This window comes from Cygnus olor, chromosome 4, assembly GCF_009769625.2.
Source record: "Cygnus olor isolate bCygOlo1 chromosome 4, bCygOlo1.pri.v2, whole genome shotgun sequence".
NCBI classification, from domain to species: domain Eukaryota; kingdom Metazoa; phylum Chordata; class Aves; order Anseriformes; family Anatidae; genus Cygnus; species Cygnus olor.
In genome coordinates, this window is record NC_049172.1 from 46,744,091 (window position 1) to 46,760,983 (window position 16,893).

The 16,893-nt window shown below is 44.4% G+C and overlaps 1 protein-coding gene and 2 long non-coding RNA genes across 5 annotated transcripts in view; 1 reads left to right on the top strand and 2 right to left on the bottom strand.

The window, feature by feature from the left end:
• Nucleotides 1-2,768: 2,768 nt before the first annotated feature.
• Nucleotides 2,769-3,608, bottom strand: LOC121070060. The gene is made up of 2 exons (XR_005819870.1): nt 3,354-3,608; nt 2,769-3,226 (listed from the first exon to the last, which is right to left on the bottom strand). It is a non-coding gene; the product is annotated as an uncharacterized LOC121070060 (long non-coding RNA).
• Nucleotides 3,144-16,893, top strand: part of ANTXR2 (ANTXR cell adhesion molecule 2) — a 112,683-nt gene continuing 98,933 nt past the window's right edge. Inside the window, exons 1-8 of one of the 2 annotated variants that reach the window (XM_040556671.1) lie at nt 3,144-3,226; nt 3,965-4,139; nt 4,718-4,789; nt 7,754-7,825; nt 13,358-13,439; nt 14,443-14,550; nt 14,646-14,714; nt 15,599-15,679. In XM_040556671.1, coding sequence (XP_040412605.1) covers nt 3,982-4,139; nt 4,718-4,789; nt 7,754-7,825; nt 13,358-13,439; nt 14,443-14,550; nt 14,646-14,714; nt 15,599-15,679 — 642 coding nt within the window. In that variant the 5' untranslated portion in view covers nt 3,144-3,226; nt 3,965-3,981. Of the gene's footprint in view, nt 3,227-3,875; nt 4,140-4,717; nt 4,790-7,753; nt 7,826-13,357; nt 13,440-14,442; nt 14,551-14,645; nt 14,715-15,598; nt 15,680-16,893 lie in introns of those variants that run through there. The other variant, XM_040556670.1, reaches the window with a different exon arrangement.
• LOC121070058 overlaps nt 4,798-16,893 on the bottom strand; it is a 40,276-nt gene continuing 28,180 nt past the window's right edge. The window contains exons 5-8 of one of the 2 annotated variants that reach the window (XR_005819867.1): nt 16,756-16,819; nt 7,924-7,996; nt 6,910-7,018; nt 4,798-6,333 (exon numbers count right to left, since the gene is read on the bottom strand). This is a non-coding gene — a long non-coding RNA (uncharacterized LOC121070058). The remainder of the gene's footprint in view (nt 6,334-6,909; nt 7,019-7,923; nt 7,997-16,755; nt 16,820-16,893) is intronic. The other variant, XR_005819866.1, reaches the window with a different exon arrangement.

A 16,893-nucleotide genomic window follows, 5' to 3' on the forward strand; every position in this document is an offset into this window, starting at 1 on the left:
CATTTTTCTGCTCTGCGCTCCCTGCCCAAGTATTTGCATAGTGAGAAAGGCGACGGGGTGAAGCACCCGAGCTGATTTTGCTCAGCCCCTAAGGGTTCCTGTCGTGGTGGAGGGGAAGGGAAAGAGGCGGGAGAGACACAATGGTCTGATCAGTTCTGAGAATTGGGCGAGGAGGCGACATAAATCCATATAAAGCCAAGGACATGTAAATATCCACAGGCTACTACCCTGTGCTTCCCTGCCTATCTCTGTCTCATCTAACCCTTCCAGCAAAACAGGCTTGATTTATCTGCAACTTCAGCAGAAACCACAGACCAAAAGAGGAATTCACACACTTGGAAACTGGGAAAGAGCAAACCCTGGCTGTCACACACCTCTGACTGGCAGGGTCGGTCTCTCTGCGAGCAGCTGGTCACATGCAGCCAAAGCAAAATTTCCAACAGCTGGATAATGTGACACACACTCCTGCGGCTCAGGGCGGGCTCATGCAGATCTGGAGGCTGAAGCTCAGCCTTGCTTTGGTGACCCTCACCACGCCGTGCTGGATTCGAGGCATCCGCAGAGAGAGGGATAGGCCAGCGCTGCTCAGCCTTTCTTAAATGTAGCGGATTTGCAGCCTTTGCTTTTGCTGAGTCTTTGGCAAAGTACAGGCGGCTCAGCCCTTAATCTTCTGTGTTTTGAACATTCACGGGAACTGTAAAATGCAGCTTACTCGCCCTTTAGCCTTGCTAGCTCAGAAACATGAGAACTTCATGAGCCAGATCTTCGGCTGATGTAAATCACTGTTGGTTCACGGACTTTGGTGAAATTTCCAGCTTACATCACACCGGGGCTCAGGTGTGATGACAGACAGCATTCTGACACGGCCGTGTCAGGGCAGAGCACTGTGCCCATGAGGAAGATCTCCATCAAGCCACCTCTGATTGCAGCTTTCCCAGTTCCTCTTGCAAAGGGAAGAGGCTTCAGGTCCCTTTTGGAGCAGGCCATGTGCCTGATTCACCTGCGAGGCCTGTGAGAGGCACACGATCCTTGTTAGGTCACTGTCTCAGTTAAAAACATCAATAAAGTGGTTGTGCTCATGCAGATGAAGGTTCTGGTCACAAAGCTGCTCCAGTGCAGTACAGGGTGGGACTGGATTCTAGGAACATGTAACTTCTGTAGCTCACACTCTTTTTTCTCAGGCTCTGTTCAATCCTGCTATTCTGACTTCCTCTTGTGGATTAGCCCCAGTAGGCAGCCACACCACACCGCTGCTCGCTTCCTTCCCCCCTAAGGGGATGGAGGAACAAGAGAGGAAGGGCAAAAGCAAGAAAACATGTGGGCTCAGATTAAATTCGTGAGGGAAACGTGGAAGAAGAGAAAAAGAAAACACAGATGAGTGATGCAAATGCAACCACTCACCACCTCCCAAGGGTGGAGAGATGCCCAGCCAGTTCCCAAGCAAAGGACAGTCAGCATCCCTAACTCCTCTCTTTTCACTTTTTATTGCCGAGTGTAACACTGTTTGGCATGGAACATCTTTTTGGTTAGTTCAGGCCCTCTGCCTGCTTGTGTCCCCTACCAGTCTCTGCATTCCTCATGTCACTCTTTCTGTAGGGAATCGTACTCGTTTATAGACCAAGGTTGTTCCTACGTCTGCAGCAGGGAAACAGAAAATACTTGTTTGATCTCACAGTAGTGGAACTGTGTTGTGATCCAATTTAGCAAGAAAAGACTTTAGAATTCTGTGCGGAGTCCTGTCATTCCAACAATCAATTCAGCGTGGGAAACCTGTTTGTTAGAAGTGACAAGGAGAAGATGGATGTTAGAGATATCAACTTTGCCAGCTTATCGCTGCCGTGACTGACACAGGATTCTTCTTGTATTTTGTCACGCATGAACAAGAAAGATGTCGACTCAGAGATGGAGGCTCCATGAGGATAACAAATATCAGTCCACCACACTGCAAGTTTTTCTCACCCAGCAAGCCAGCTGGATTCTCCCAAGCTGCGTGCCAGCCTTTATACCCGCAGTAAAGCCAGAGGTCCTGTCACAGAAGCTTGCAGTACAATGTGCTTCTCTAATAGGGATGCAGCTCGAGGTCACAGTCACGCTCGGGTGCACTCCCAGCAGCCCTGAAATGCAGGCCAGGTGCACTCGGCTGCAGCACCCCTCTTACACATCTGAAGAGGCTAATTCCCCCCGGTCCCATCTGTGTTCCCTGCGTACCAGGCCTCCTGCAACCCCATAAAACATTAATTTAATAAAAGCCACAATGACGTGACAGCTTACTGCCAGTCACAAACTCATATTGATTCCTGAATAATTCATTTGGCAGAGGATGGGGCAGAAAAAGGTAATTTCTGGGGATTTTTGTCTTGGTAAACTGCTCACCCTGTGGCCAGTTCCACCACAAGCCATTTGTTTCAGGAGACTGTCCAATTCTGAAGGAAACTTGTATTTTCTTGTAAGGCATTGGGCACCTCTGACCCATGTTTTATCTTGCCACAGTTGGACAGCCTTACTGATTTATTGCTCCCATGATTGATATCATGGCAGAAGACACATTTTTGGTAAATCTGAGAGCTCTAGGACATATTACTTGGCTAGAAAAACATAGCTTAACGCATGGTGAGGAAGAACGCCCAGCCAGCCCTAAACCTGAAGTCTCCTGAGTTCTCTGGTGCTGGAGAGCCCCGCACCTTCAGCTTCCCTGCACCGTAGCTGTGAATGCAGCCCACTGGAAATGAAAGCCACTCGGATCAGATGCTGTTAAAACAAAATGGTGAACAAAATAACCAACTTTATTTGAAATCCTGTCAATCACTCGTCACATAGTGCTTGTGGCAAAAACTCCGTACAGGAAACAAAGAACTAGAGGCTAGACATTTATTTTTAACTTGGGAGATAATTTTGGTCTATGCAGCTCGTGGCTAGAATTTTTCATCAGAGAGAATTCACGCATCTTTTTAGCCTTCAGATAATATTTTAAGATTATAAAGCATATTTGAACTTCCTGCGAAAACCTGAGGCCCCAGATGGCAAACTCTGAAGAGATAATATTCTTGCAGCATAAAGTGACGCTTTCTACAGTGCCTCATGTTCACTGCGAAGGATCCAGCTTATGCTTCAAACCAAATGCTTGCTCTATATTTAGCATGGCGAAGTCTATTGTGAAGCGGTGCAGTTTGGTGGTTACCACGTGCGCAGTCCCAGAGCAACAGTTTGGGTCCATTGGAGGTGGTTTCTGAAACGAGAAAATGGTTAACGCGCATGGATGTAACACGACTTGGAACAGCTTTTGGTTGATTCGGGGGAAAAAAAGAACTTGAGTGGTCTTTGAACTGGCAAAGAACGCTAGGATGAGTGCTTACAAAGGGAAGTAGTGATCTAAAAATAATAACAATAGTTTAAAAAGACGCAACGTGAGGAGGCTGGTGGTTCAGTCTGCTCAGAGGGCGGCAGGCTCGCACAGGCTGCAGTCCCAGCGTTCAGGGGGCTGTCGGCGGGCAGCACGCCAGGCTCGGGGAGCCCCGGCTGTGCCTCGCTTCTGAGTTTGCACCGCCCGCGGGGACTCCAAGCCCCGTGGCGTGTCGCAATCGCCTCGCTCGGCTCTCGGCGGCTCTCAAACTTGCCTCAGAAAGCCGGCGGGACGGAAACCCAGGCAGGGCAGCGGCTGAGGGGAGGGCACGGCACGACCGAGCCGGGCTGGCACCCCGTCAGGCGGGGAGGCGCCTGTGGCGGAGCCGGGTCGCCCTGGTCGGGGCTGCGGGTGGCCAACGGGGCCGGGGGGGGGCGGCGAGGGAGGCGGGCCGAGCCCGCCCGGCCCCGGCCCCCGCCTCAGGCGCCGCCGCTGACGAGCGGGGAAGGGCCGGGCCGGGCCGGGCCGGGCGAGCGGCGGCGGCGGGCGAGGGGCGGCCACTCGAGCAGCGCCCGCGCCCGCTGAGCGGCAGCACGGCCGCGCCGGGCCCCCGCGTCCCCTCGCCGCCGCCCCGAGGCCCCATGGCGGGGCCCGTGCTGCCAACGCCGCCTCCGCCGCTCTCGCTGCCGCCGCTGTTGCTGCTGCTGCTGCTGCTCCCGCTGCCGCCCGCCGCCGCCGCCCCGGCCCCGGAGCAGCCGTCGTGCCACGGCGCCTTCGACATGTACTTCGTGCTGGACAAGTAAGGGCTGCGCGGGGGCTGAGGGGGCGGCGAACGGCCGCCACGCGGGGCTAACGGTCGCCTCACCGGGCTAACGGCCCCCACCCGGGGCTCGCCGCCCCGGCCGGACTAACGGTCCGCACACGGCGCTAACGGTCCCCACACGGGGCTCGCCTCATCGTGCTAACGGTCCCCGCACCGCGCTCAACGGCCGCCGCACCGGGCTAACGGTCGCCGCAGCGGCGAGTGGGCAGCGTTGTGTTTTTTATTTTTTTTTTAATTTTTGTTTTTGTGAGGTAAAAAGGCGTTTTCTGAGTAAAAAAGTGCCGGCGGTGGCCGTTTTTTGGGCAGCTGCCGCCCCTCCCCCGCGGCAGCTGCCGGCGGTGGTGGTTGTGGCGGGGAAGTTTGCGGCGGCCGGGCTCGGCTGCTGCTCGCTGCCCCGCCGGGAAACGGCCCCAAAACCGCCCCCGGGAACCTCCGGGGGGTCCTGCGGGGAGCAAACAGTCCTGGGGGGCTGGGTCTCGCTGGAAATGCCCCCTTCCTCCCCCCCCTTCCGTAACTCAGGCCTACGACTCACACGCTTCTGGTTTTCTTTCCAGGTCTGGGAGCGTAGCACAGAACTGGCACGAGATATTTGATTTTGTGCATCAACTGACGGAAAGATTTGTGAGGTGCGTTTTGTTCCTTGCTGTATCTCTAATTCTGGGATAGCTTGAGAAAGCCCACGTTTTTGTAAGCTCGGTAAATCCCTCTCACAAACATGTTAAGAGTTTGGCTTCTAATGCCCTGATTGCGAGAAAATATTGGAAACTTTCCCTTAATTTTCTCATGTTTGGAACTCAGTAAAAAGGCAATAGTAAGCATCTTTAAACACTTAAGTCTCTCAAAGTACTTTTAGGGGTGAATTCCTCTTTTTCCGCTCTTATTTTTCCCTGAACCACAGGGAAATGCTTCTCATACATATTTTTCACAGAACCACAGGAAGATACTCCTCATACAGCATTTCATGTATACTGCTTTTAGAGATCTAGATAAAGATGGCAATCTGATTACACCTCTGTGTGTATGTAAATGTGTGGTGCAGGTGAAAAATGGGGAAGTATCTTTCAAGCTCAGAAAAATATACAGGAAGTTTGTGCCTTGGTAACGGTGTATGTGTCATAAGTACATGTAATCAACTTTATGTTTAACTGGCTCGCAGTACTGTCTGGCAAGTAGTGGTGCTGCAGAAATGGCTGTTGTAAACAGTGGCTAACTGTACAAACAGCTGAGGGTGACTGGGATGTAGCATCCTGCTTTAAAAAAAAAAAGAGTGACACAAAGAAAACCTCCAAAAATACAGAGACAGATGTGGCAGTTTTTGCTCTGGAAAAAGAAATTCAGCAAGCACTTATAATCTTGGCGTGCTAATAATAAGGGGATACAAATAGGCTTGCATAATTTAATACAGTGCCTACATCCATCACCTGTAAAGCAAGTTTTATGTTAAACAAATGGCTCACATGAGCTTCTGAAAGTTATTTTGTAAAGTTTATAAGAAAAAGAAGAGAGCCTGGGGACACTGTAGCACCACTTCTTTTTCAACAAGAACTGAAAAATACATTTGTCCCCACTAAATGAGTGGTGCTTGTCTGGTGTAAATCCTTCCATTCACCATCTTTTGCAGCCAAATTAGAATGCCCTCTGCAACAGTTGTTGTGTAGTGGTCTGGCTGAATTATCTAAAATAATTTAGTTGGTAAGTTACTGTGCTGACCTTACACACTGAAGGAGTGTTAACAGTGCAGAGACAGACAACCTAACCTAAGTGCATCTGACCTGGTGTCTGGCTGCTGCACGCTCAACCTTACATGGCATTAAGCCTTCACAACAGGACCATCCATCGTTTAGCTCTTGTGGGAGCCTGAGCAGTTCATACTGTGCCCTCTGAGGGCTGATATGGCCTTTGTGCCCCCTTCAGGCCTCAGTACACTTTTAAACAGGGTACAGAGTCGACCCTGCCCTTTCTTAAATTGAAGAGAACAGGTGTGGGCAGAACCATAAGGAACCATTCGGTAGCAGGTTGCTTCGGTCCGCAGCTAAAGTTTTCACCTGAAGAATTAATTCACAGCTGTGTGACCTGTGTGCATCTGCTCACCAGTTTGGCTCGTCTGTTGCATGCGTGTTTCAGTAATAGCTCTGTTCCTGCCCTCCTCCATCATCCCGGAGTCCAAGTGCTGGGAACACAAAACAGAAATGGGGTGTCTTGAGAAGAGGACAGATTCATGGTTAGTTAGAGGACAGTTCAAGTTAGTTAAGTGCTAACTTTGAGGTTTTTACTTATAGAGGGTTGCATCTCAAAGAGGGAAGTCTCGCATTGCTTGGGCTAGATAGATAGTGATCTAATTCAGAGGTGGGGATTTCAGCTGTTTGTTTGGCAGCTGCTTGTGGCAACTAAAACAACTGATAAACCCACAACTTAGATTATAATTGCATTTAGAGCATCTCAGATTTTTATTTTTTTTTTTATGTTCGGTACCTTAATAGACTACAAGACTGGATCTTAAATCCAAGTTCTGTGTGGCCAAAGGTTTTCCCAGAACTTTTATTTCCATGATGTCAGTAATTTTAAGTTGCATCACTGATACAAAATAACTGAAAATGTATAGTCATTTATCTTTACAACTGTTGTCTTTACTAATATTAACCCAATAAATCAGTGCTGATACACATATATCATGAATTATAAAATTTACCAAATATCTTGCCTTGAATAAAAATTCGAGGCAGGTAGGACAGATGTTCAAACTTACCGTAGGAAAGTTACTGTCTTGGCCTTCCAGAACATCAGTTCTTAAGAGATGTATTTTTCCACTGATAGTTGGAGTTAACTCCTCTTAATCTTACTAAGAGACAGGTGGGCTTCTCAAAAAAAAAAAAGATATAATTCCTTATTAAAAGTAATTTCATACAGTATTGCTTTGTACAATGACATTTCCCTGGATGATTTTACAGAGGTTGATCACAAGTGGCACAACTCTGTGTCAGAGACAAACATACTAATTCTGACAGAGTTTGTCATGCCACTTCACTAGAGCTGAAAAAGCCAGACAGTACTGCTGCTTTGATTCTGGTGATTTTATGACCTAAAAGCGTAGTTGGAAATATACTTTGTGTTGAGATCAAACTTTAAGAAGGGGTAACTAACTTGTCATGTGTCCATGTTTACTGCCCCGGAGCAAGAGCGCACTGTGAGCGCAAGGCCCTAACTCATTTTTACACCAGTGAGTGATGATGAAAACACACCTTTTATACTTTGGTAGAAAACAATCTATGAATTTCACATTCAGTTGGGTCACACGAGTTCTTAACTCGTAAGTTCAGCATGTGTTGATTTGGAGTTCAGTCAGGAAGAAAAGAAAAATAATTCTAACTCTGCTACTTCATTCTCAATGCATGCCTGGAAAAGAAAGTGAGATGGGCAGAAACCCTTCAATTCCTTTCTCATTCTTGTTTTCTAGTTCTAAAGTGTGTTCTGTGGAAGTTAGAGGATAAAGACGATAGTAATAAATGTGTACATGAATGGAATGCTGTGCATGTGTACATTTCATTTGTCTAAACTCTTGTTTTTTTTTCTTCTCTTTCCCCTTTTAAAAGCCCCAAGATGAGATTATCGTTTATCGTGTTTTCCTCCCAGGCACAAGTCATTATGCCATTAACTGGAGACAGGTTAGTGCACTGCTTTTTTAATTCCCCTCTCCCTCTCCCCACCAAGGGCTCTTATTAAATCAGAGGAACAGTAACAGATACTGAACAATAACCGATACCTTTAAGTGGTGGTCAGTCACGTGGCCTCGGTGTAGAGATGGATTTAACTTTGTGAACATCTCAATGGAGAGCCTAGTAAAAGGGAAAAGGAGGGGGATGAGAAAAATTCTTGATGTGAATTCTGCTGCTGCTTTGCACACCAACTATGAGTTGCTGGTTTTTCATCTCTTGCATGACTCTGCACCTTCCTTGACACAACAGGAGAAATTATTTTTGCTTGTACTTTTGTAAAGCAAGGTCTTTAGATAAAAGTTTTCAGTGTTTATGTCCAGGTAAAGCACACAATAGTAAATTAATGTTTCCCATTATCTCATATTGTGTATGTTCTAACCATGACTTCAAAAAAAGTTTTAGATGGTAGAGTTTGTGCCACTTGAAAGGTTAGAGATCTTTGTGACACCATGGGCATGTCTTGAGGTACCTGAGCTCTTCCTTTCTGTTGATGTTTTTAAGGGCAATGGAATGCAAGGCTACTCGCTCTGATTTCAAGAGGAAGTGATGATTAGCAGCTATTACAGGTCAGGGATAGGTGATGGGGAAACAGCAGCAAAAAAAATCAGGTAGAGGAGAGATTGTTGCAAAATTAACTACTGAAACCACAGGAACTGGAAACCATATTGTGGGATCCCTTCTTTCAGCAGAGGACAGTTGCAGTGCCCTCAAATCACCTGGGTCCTTCAGAAATCCTTTCAGCCCTGGCAAAACAACACACCCTAACTGTCTCCCTTCTGTCCAGAAGCCAAGCGCTATGAACAACTTTTTGGATTTGGAACATTTGGATAAATCATTTACAAATCATATTAATGAACTGTGGCAGGGCGGAAGTGAGCTAGTCCTTCCGTTCTGTTTCCTTTAGTGCAACTGATACAAAACATGATCTGTCATTTTCATTCAGGTTGGTGGTGTTTTGTTTTTTTAGTAAAGGATACATAATAGCAAGTACAACACTGAAGAGAAGTGACCTTGGCAACAGAGAAATGTCTCGCCCTATAGAAAAGGAGGCTGACATTCTAGAAGTAGGCTGTCTGAGGACACAGTTCTAAGCCCCTACCTGTTCAAGCACTTCAAAAAGTGGTCTGACTTGAGAAGAGCTAAGTGCTCACGCCCCGGCCTGCACTTGGATGCTGGAGCTGCTCTCTGCAGGGAGAGACAAGGTTATAAGCCATTTTACCAGATGGCTTGAGAGAGGTCAGAAGAGGACATTTAAGCCTGTTCCAAGGACTGCTGAAGTCAGTGAGACCCTTTCTCTTGATTTCAATAGGCTCTTAATCGCTGTCAGTAGTCTATTCCTTATCAAACTCAGAGTCAGCATTGATACCACACAGAGCACTTGAGCAGAGCTCTGGAATTGTGCCACAGGAGCACAAGTGCCTTTTTTATCGTTGCGTGCCCGTGGCATGCTTCAGGCTGTGGAAAGAACCAAGTTTTTCTCGGAAACCTAGTTTAAAGCGTAGAAAGAACCCATTTATGCTCTTGTGGGTTCCTCTTTAGGACTTTTCTTAAATACAACGTTTGCCAATTGTTTTGCGCATGTTTAGGAGGAATTAAAAGGAAGGTGGAGGGGAGACAGCAATAACTGTGACCTGACTCTATCTACATAAGAAAGAACGGATAGATAGAGCTGGAACAGCTGTTATTTTAAATATTGAAGAAGTCAACAGTTAAAAATGACTTACAATTTTAATTCTCATTGTTCTGAACAGGAGGTGAGCAGGCTAAGTACAGTGCGGTATCAGGGATGGGTGTGCGTGATTATGGGATGCTCCAGCCTTGTTAGTTTACATGCATTTTAGCTTTGCTGGGATGTTTTTCCCCTCACTCACTTGCTAATTCACCAATTAGAAATTTGTGAAACCTCAACTCATTCCCAGCAGTTAGTTCAAAGTAGAGAGGTCTTTTTTGTTTAAAAAGCCAAAGCATTCTAATTGTTTGCACAAAGTGATTGCTGCTTTTTCCTATATAATAAAGCTGTGGATATAAAGAAACCCACACCACAGTGCTAACGCCCCTGCATTGCCAAACATTTTTTGGGATTATGTGAATAACTGTGCAAAGAGAAGTCACTGATAACCACAGTACACACAATGCTGTGACAAATACTTGGAATAAAAGTAACACCCAAATGGAAACTACTGTTGTAGAGATGCTCATTTCCCCAGTGAAGTTTGACTGGAAACTGTATACAGACCGGTGAACAAAGATTTGTGTGTTCACATTTGGGGCTCAGCTATGCTACCACTTTTAAAAAGGGAGCTGCTCAGAAAAGCAGTTACACTTGCAAATGTCAATGTCTTCTGCATTCTCTTCTAGCCAGCTGTATGCTGGCCAGCAGAATTTCAGGTATCTGTAAGCCCGATTCTGCAGCACTTAACTGGTGTCCATGGCCAGAAGTAGCTGTGCTGATTCTGTTGGAGATAAAGATTATATTCTGAAGGTGCAAAAATCGGACCCTTAAGTACCTGATGCATTACCAACTGCACCTTACCATGCTTGTCCTGATGGAGTTCACTGAATATTCCTTTGCTGCTCACAGACAAGATGAGTATGAACATCCCGTAACCTAGCAAGATACTTAGGCACATTCAGTCTTGGTCACGAGAGCAAACCCTGTGCTTTGGTGCAAGAAGCTTGCCAAAGTAGAGCCATTTACAGAGACTGTGTTCTTGCTCTTTATATAAAGTACAGGAAAGTTGGTGCCTGTCTGTCTTCTACTCAAAGCACATGCATGTTTTGAAGCATATATGTCCATGTCTTGAAGTCCATGTTTTGAAGCAGAGTAATTATTATTGTTGTATCTAGCTCTCCGTAGTATTTAAGTAAATCTGAATTCCGGAGCATGCTCAGGTAAGGGAAGGTTGCTATGTTTTAATTTACATGAAATTGATTTCTTTGTTTGCAAAGCTGGGCTGCTTTGTAATCTCTCTTTACTAAATGGTCTGGTTTAACTTCAAAGTGTAGTTCTGCAGCACCCTGTCTTGGGGCACGGAAGGTGGGAGACGAGTTCGCTGTAGACTTTGGCCCAGGCAGGGAGCGGTGTTTGTAGACAGGCCCACGTGCCTCCCAGAGGAGTTGGCACAGCCTCCCACGCAGCAAACAAAGCCTCTCCAGCTGGAGTGTGTAATGCTGGCATGAGGTCCTGCTTGCCGAGACAGAGCACAGCAGAGGTCCCCAAAGGGCACGGCTCAACCTGGCACCTCTCCTGAGTTCAGCTGGGCTGGGCTCTTACGCGCAGCCCCTGCTCACACAAGTTCACAAGATAATCCGAAAGAACCCTCGGATCAAAATGACAAAGTGCTTATAGCCATGGTTGCATTTGCCCGCCTGCTACTAGATGCATTATCTGAAGTAGCTGCAAAGTTTGTAAGAGAGAACAGACAGGGTATGTAAAACAAATTAAATGTGCCTTTTCTAAAAGACAGAGGTGTGATGCAGCACATATGCCGAATGGGGAAGAGATATTAAAATTGTGATTGTTCAGCCCAAACACAGACAGGCTGCAAGTTGCTGATTTTGTTTTGCCTTTTCTACCTCCCTCCCTTGTCTGACTTAAACCACGAAGCCAAAGGCAATCCAGCCTTTATTACCATTATTGAATTGTAGTGCAGTGGTGTCCAGACACCCAGGCTGAGGTCATGGTTCTGTTATTTCAGTACAGATGAGCTTCATATAAAACCAGACCTTCTCTGCAGAGTTTTGTGGCTATGACAACTCATTACCGAAACTAGGGAGAGGAGAGTTCTGAGAGCACTGCAGAGCAAGAAAGAGGGCTTCGAAGTACTACAACTGGCTGAGTAGAGGGTCCTGTTACTGCAGGGATTCAGGCAGAGATGAGCTCCTGTGCCCGCCCTCTAAACCTCCTGGGTGTGAGTTTTGGTGGGACTTGACTGATCTCTCTTGATGCTTGTTGGGGGGCGTCTGCTTGGGCCGCAAGTGCTGCTTTCACCTTGTGACAGCTGGAGCAGGGCTTGCTCCTACTTGACCCCCCCCAAAGCAGGGGTGGAGCTTCCCTGTGTCTGGCTGGGCTGATCTGGTAACACGTGCCCCAAAAGGGATGGTGACTGATTAAGTTGCAGCTAAAAAAGCTGTTGCTGCCAAAGATTTTCCTGGAACTCCTTGTAGGCAGAGGCCTGGAAACACCAGAGATTTCTGTGTGGCTGGGTCACAAGACATTTTAGATAAATAAAACTGAACTGATTGTACAAAAGCTATTTTTGCAAAATGAAATCTGTTTCAGAAAACTGGGACTTGAGTTGCTGCTTGTTTCTTGGCAGCAGAACGCTAACGCCTGTGATGTGCTGTCACTCATCCTGGCAAGCACTAAGTATGTGGTTTATAATCTGCGTTCATACATAATCAGTTTCAAGTTGTTTCTATAGATGCTGAATATAAAATATTTGGATCAAACAGATTGTATTATCTTACATAACTTGTTCTTCTCCATACATTCAATGCGACATTTTTTATTTTTATTTTTAATTGTATCAGTTGATCCTGTGATTGGGAGCTTATTGCAGCTACGGATTGTACTTTGGAACAGAGCTTCTAAACATAGAGGAACCCCATCAGCGGAACAAATGCCTAGTGGGTGGCATTCAGGCAGAGCGGCATATGCATTCTTTCTCATTTTGTTTGCCTTAAGGAAAGCTTTAATGCATCCTGCAATGTATTTTCCCTCTGTCTCCTCACCCCTGCTTATTTCCTCATTGTCACCTATATTTATTCTATATGTTCTGCCCCACATGACATGTCTTTACTTAGTGCTTTTTTTTGTTTTTTTGTTTTTCCCTAGGGCAACTTTCTGGGGGTTCACTGGAACTTTGTTTAAGAATTAAGAACTTCCAGATTTAGTTGGAAAAAATCTTTAACACTATCCTTACTGCTACTCCCTTTCCTTAGATAAAAGAGGTGCCCCACAAATGCTGCTTTTGCCTATGGATACTGATTTTTTAAGGCAGAAGAGTTTAATTATTGCAGTTCTCTCCTACCCTACTAAATAGCCACAGACTGACCAGGATGATTTAACTAGAAATATGACTGCTATTTTAAGGGATTTCCTTTTCTAATTGCAGCGTGATCAGAAGTGAAGTCAGTTTAATTGAACAAAGTAAACTTAATAAAACAAAATTTCTGTTGGGCCATTTTAATGCTGAGGCTTGGTCACTTCTTTGTGGCATCTACTCTGAAACATTTTACCTGAATCCAGCTCTTTGACTCACTGAGGCATGTTCTGTTATTTAGGTTTAAACTAACTGTTAGCACAGTGCTGCTTCTGTTGTGAATATAAGATCTGCCTCCACACATAGCTAAATGCCATGTTTTACAGATTTTAATTTCAGGCTTCGTTTACGACAAATGCTAATTTTTTCCATCAATAAAGTAACATCTTTTCCCACTGTAAATCAATGCTGAAATCTTTAACCTTTTTGTTTTCAGAGAGAAAATCAAGCAAGGTCTTAAGGATTTGGAGGAGGTGAAACCAGCAGGTGACACATACATTCATGAAGGATTAAAACAGGTAGGTTGTACTCATCCTCTTGCAATCAAAACATCCTCTGTTCTCACCCTTTGGGTAACACAATCTGTAACACAAATGGATTGATTTTATGTTCTGGTGAGTTACACTCAAATCTTTCTGGCTCTCTTGCGGTCCTGGGACTGCCCGGACACTAAGCAGATCCCATGCAGGAGGCAGACCAGCCATTGCAGGAATTTGCCATATGCAATTTCCTTGGTTTGATCCTTTGCACCAGAGAGTGTTTGTTTTTTCTGGATCGAACAGCTGACACAGAATACCAGGTACATGGTAAATACACACAGCTTTGTCAGGCTGCACATATAGCAGTGCCTTCTAAAGAAGGTGCTCATTGACAATTAACAGCACAGATCAGAATTTTAGAAACAATTGGCATTTTTTTGAACCACTTATATTTTCTTGAGATAAACAGTGAAAGTACACTTGGTCATTTTGCTGAAAGTCTCAAGCCCTGATGGTAAAGAATAAGGTGAGGATCTAAGCTTTCATGGTTATGGATAGAAACTTACTTTCTTCCTTTAGGCCTGTAGAGCCAAGATTGTAATTATGATCTGTGGGCTGAAAAGCTAGGCAAACAGAAGTTTGTTGCTGTTTAAAAAATGGTAATGGTAAGCCACTCTTCTTATATCTTGGAACCTACTGACTGACATTTAAAATCTGCAGGTAGCAGAGAAAACCTTATGGTGGATTTAAAGAAATGTGAGCTTCCAAACTCAAAGCATCCATTCTGAAGGAATCAAATTTTTTCAAGAACTGATCAGTTACTGACCCTGGCACTTCAGAGATGCACTCGCTACTAACTGTAACATAGTGACAAATGATTTCCTTGTTAGTAAGGTGTAAAAGGAAGGCAGAGGATCGTCGGAAGAGATGGGTTTGAAGATAAGCAGCATGTTGTTTCAAACGCCAAGTTAGTTTAGAAGAGACATCTTGGTTAAAAGTTCACATATAATGTTAAGTTTGATAAATATTTTTTTATTTTCAGGCCAATGAGCAAATTAAGAAGCAAGGAGCATCAAGGTTTTCTAGTATCATCATTGCATTGACAGATGGCAAGCTAGATGGCCAGATTCCCTTGTATGCAGAGAAGGAGGTGAGCACTAGGTGAAAATACACGTTGTATTCTGAAGAGCTTGCGTTGCCCTTTGAATGAAAAAATACTTAATCCTCTCTTCTGTTCCCCGGCAGGCAAAGATATCCAGAAATCTGGGGGCTAGAGTTTACTGTGTTGGCGTCCTCGATTTTGTGCAACAACAGGTAAGAACGTTACTATTTTAGATTAGTAGGCCATACCTTGTTACAGGGTTTTACGTGTTTCATGTTAAATAATACATAAATAGATTTTACTTACATTAGGCAGTACAATATTTTCTCTGGCTCAGGAAGCAGACACTCAAATGCGTATACAGGCATGAACAGAACGTGTGGGTGGCACTTCTGGTGCAGAAAAAACCTGCCAGAAATACCCTCGCTACCTCATATCTGCCTGCTGCAAGGGACAGAGGTAAAATCTTCCATTAAGACACTAACCAGATTAGGCTACAGCTTGCATTAACTGCATAGCTATAGACAAGCTTTAAGCAGAACATGTAACAACCTTATGAAAAGGATAAAAGAAAAGAAATTTAAAAAAAAAAAGGATTGATATCTTTCACCAACTAAAAGCTCTTCCAGATCTGCCATTCTCTGGCAAAACTGTCCTAATCATCCCTGTAGCTACTTCTGTAGTGTGAACGTGACTTAAAGGAGCAGTGTACAAGAGATGCTTTACTATAATAAAGGCACGTAGAAAGGCTTTTTAACGTAAGGCAGAGCGAAGAGAGAAAGTAACTTTGGAAAGAGATGTAGAATTACTGCCGAAATACAGGCCCTAAAAGCTTTTTTTTACTGTCGTTGTTTGACATGATGGATAGCTACTACACCATTTTGTTATCTGCAGTAGGTTCTCGCAGATCCTCCCATTTAGAAAAAACATGGGTAGCTTCTTCAATGGAGATGGAACCCAGATTTTTCCTTCTCTTTGCAGAGTTATGAAAGGTGTATTTTTTTGTACATCTGTTTATATTTTAAGGCTGAAAAATCATTTAAAGAGCTTCATTTACCAAGTGATTCATGTGTTTCTATGTGTTTTCTCTCCAAAGCTTGAAAAAATTGCTGACACAAAAGAGCAAGTCTTCCCTGTCACTGGAGGATTCCAAGCACTTAAGGGGATCATCAATTCTGTGAGTATCAGGCAATAAGTTGAACATTTCCTCAAGATAATAGGATACTCTCCACTTCCACTTGCTCTTCCAGGCAGAATTGGTTCCTAAATGTGTAATACCAATATATTGTGCTCTACACACAGAAATGCAGTTGTGTAAGTAAACATTGCCTGCTGCTCCTGCAATTTTTCATGCTCAGACCTCATATAGAGTTTGAGAGCTCCCAGCTCTGTAAAGTAGAGTGGGTTTGAGGAGGATGCATTGAGGAATGGCTGCTACAGGCTTAATCTGAAACAAATTGAGACTTTTACTCCAACAGAGTTGAGAACAACTGGTTAAAGTTATTAAGAATGAGTGACAAATATATATTGCACAAATCTTGGTATACTGAGAAGCATTCTAAATATATACGTTAGCCTTGACATTAATTGCTTGTTTTTCTTGTAAGTAACGAGACTTTCAGTTCCTCCTAACATGCCATGAGAAACTTCCATCAGTGAGATGGGGCCCTTCAACTGCTTACTCTGATTTGCAAGCAAGAATCAAAGCAAGAGGAACATTTTGTTTGTGGTCAGGGGCTGGACAGTATTGTAGCTGCGTTTAAAGCAGACACCTGAGGTTGAAAGGACCTAATTTATTTGCCTTGTACTTCAACTAAAGGTCGCGTGCCTTATGCAAGGTTAAGCGTGCTGCTGCTGCACATAAGCAGCAAAAAAGGAAAAAAGCTTACTGCCAAGTCAAAACCAACAATGAAACCCTTTTTCTGAGAGTTATAATTCATTTCCTTTTCCTTCTTTTTTTTTCTATTTTAAATAAATGAAGGATACTACTCACATACAGGATATTATGCAGTCATGAATTTATCACTTCCCTTGAATAGTGTGTTTTTTTTTTGTGGAAGTTAACGGCATCATGAAACAACTTCTTTTCCTTCTCATTGCTTAAAATAAATGTAATTTGAGAAGCTTCCTTGCACATTCTAAAGAGAGATAATCAACCTTTTCATGCAGTGACATTTATTTTCCTGAAATGATATACACCCCATGTGGTACTCCTTTTTTAAAATCTCAATCTATGCCATTTTAAATACTTACACAAATCAGTTCTTCTGCTAGTGCAAAGCAATGCAACATTTGAAGCCACCAGAGAAAGACTTATCTATAAGAGCAAAATATTTAGTCCCAATTCATTAAGCAAATAAATTTCCAATGGTACTAAATTTCAAAATGCAT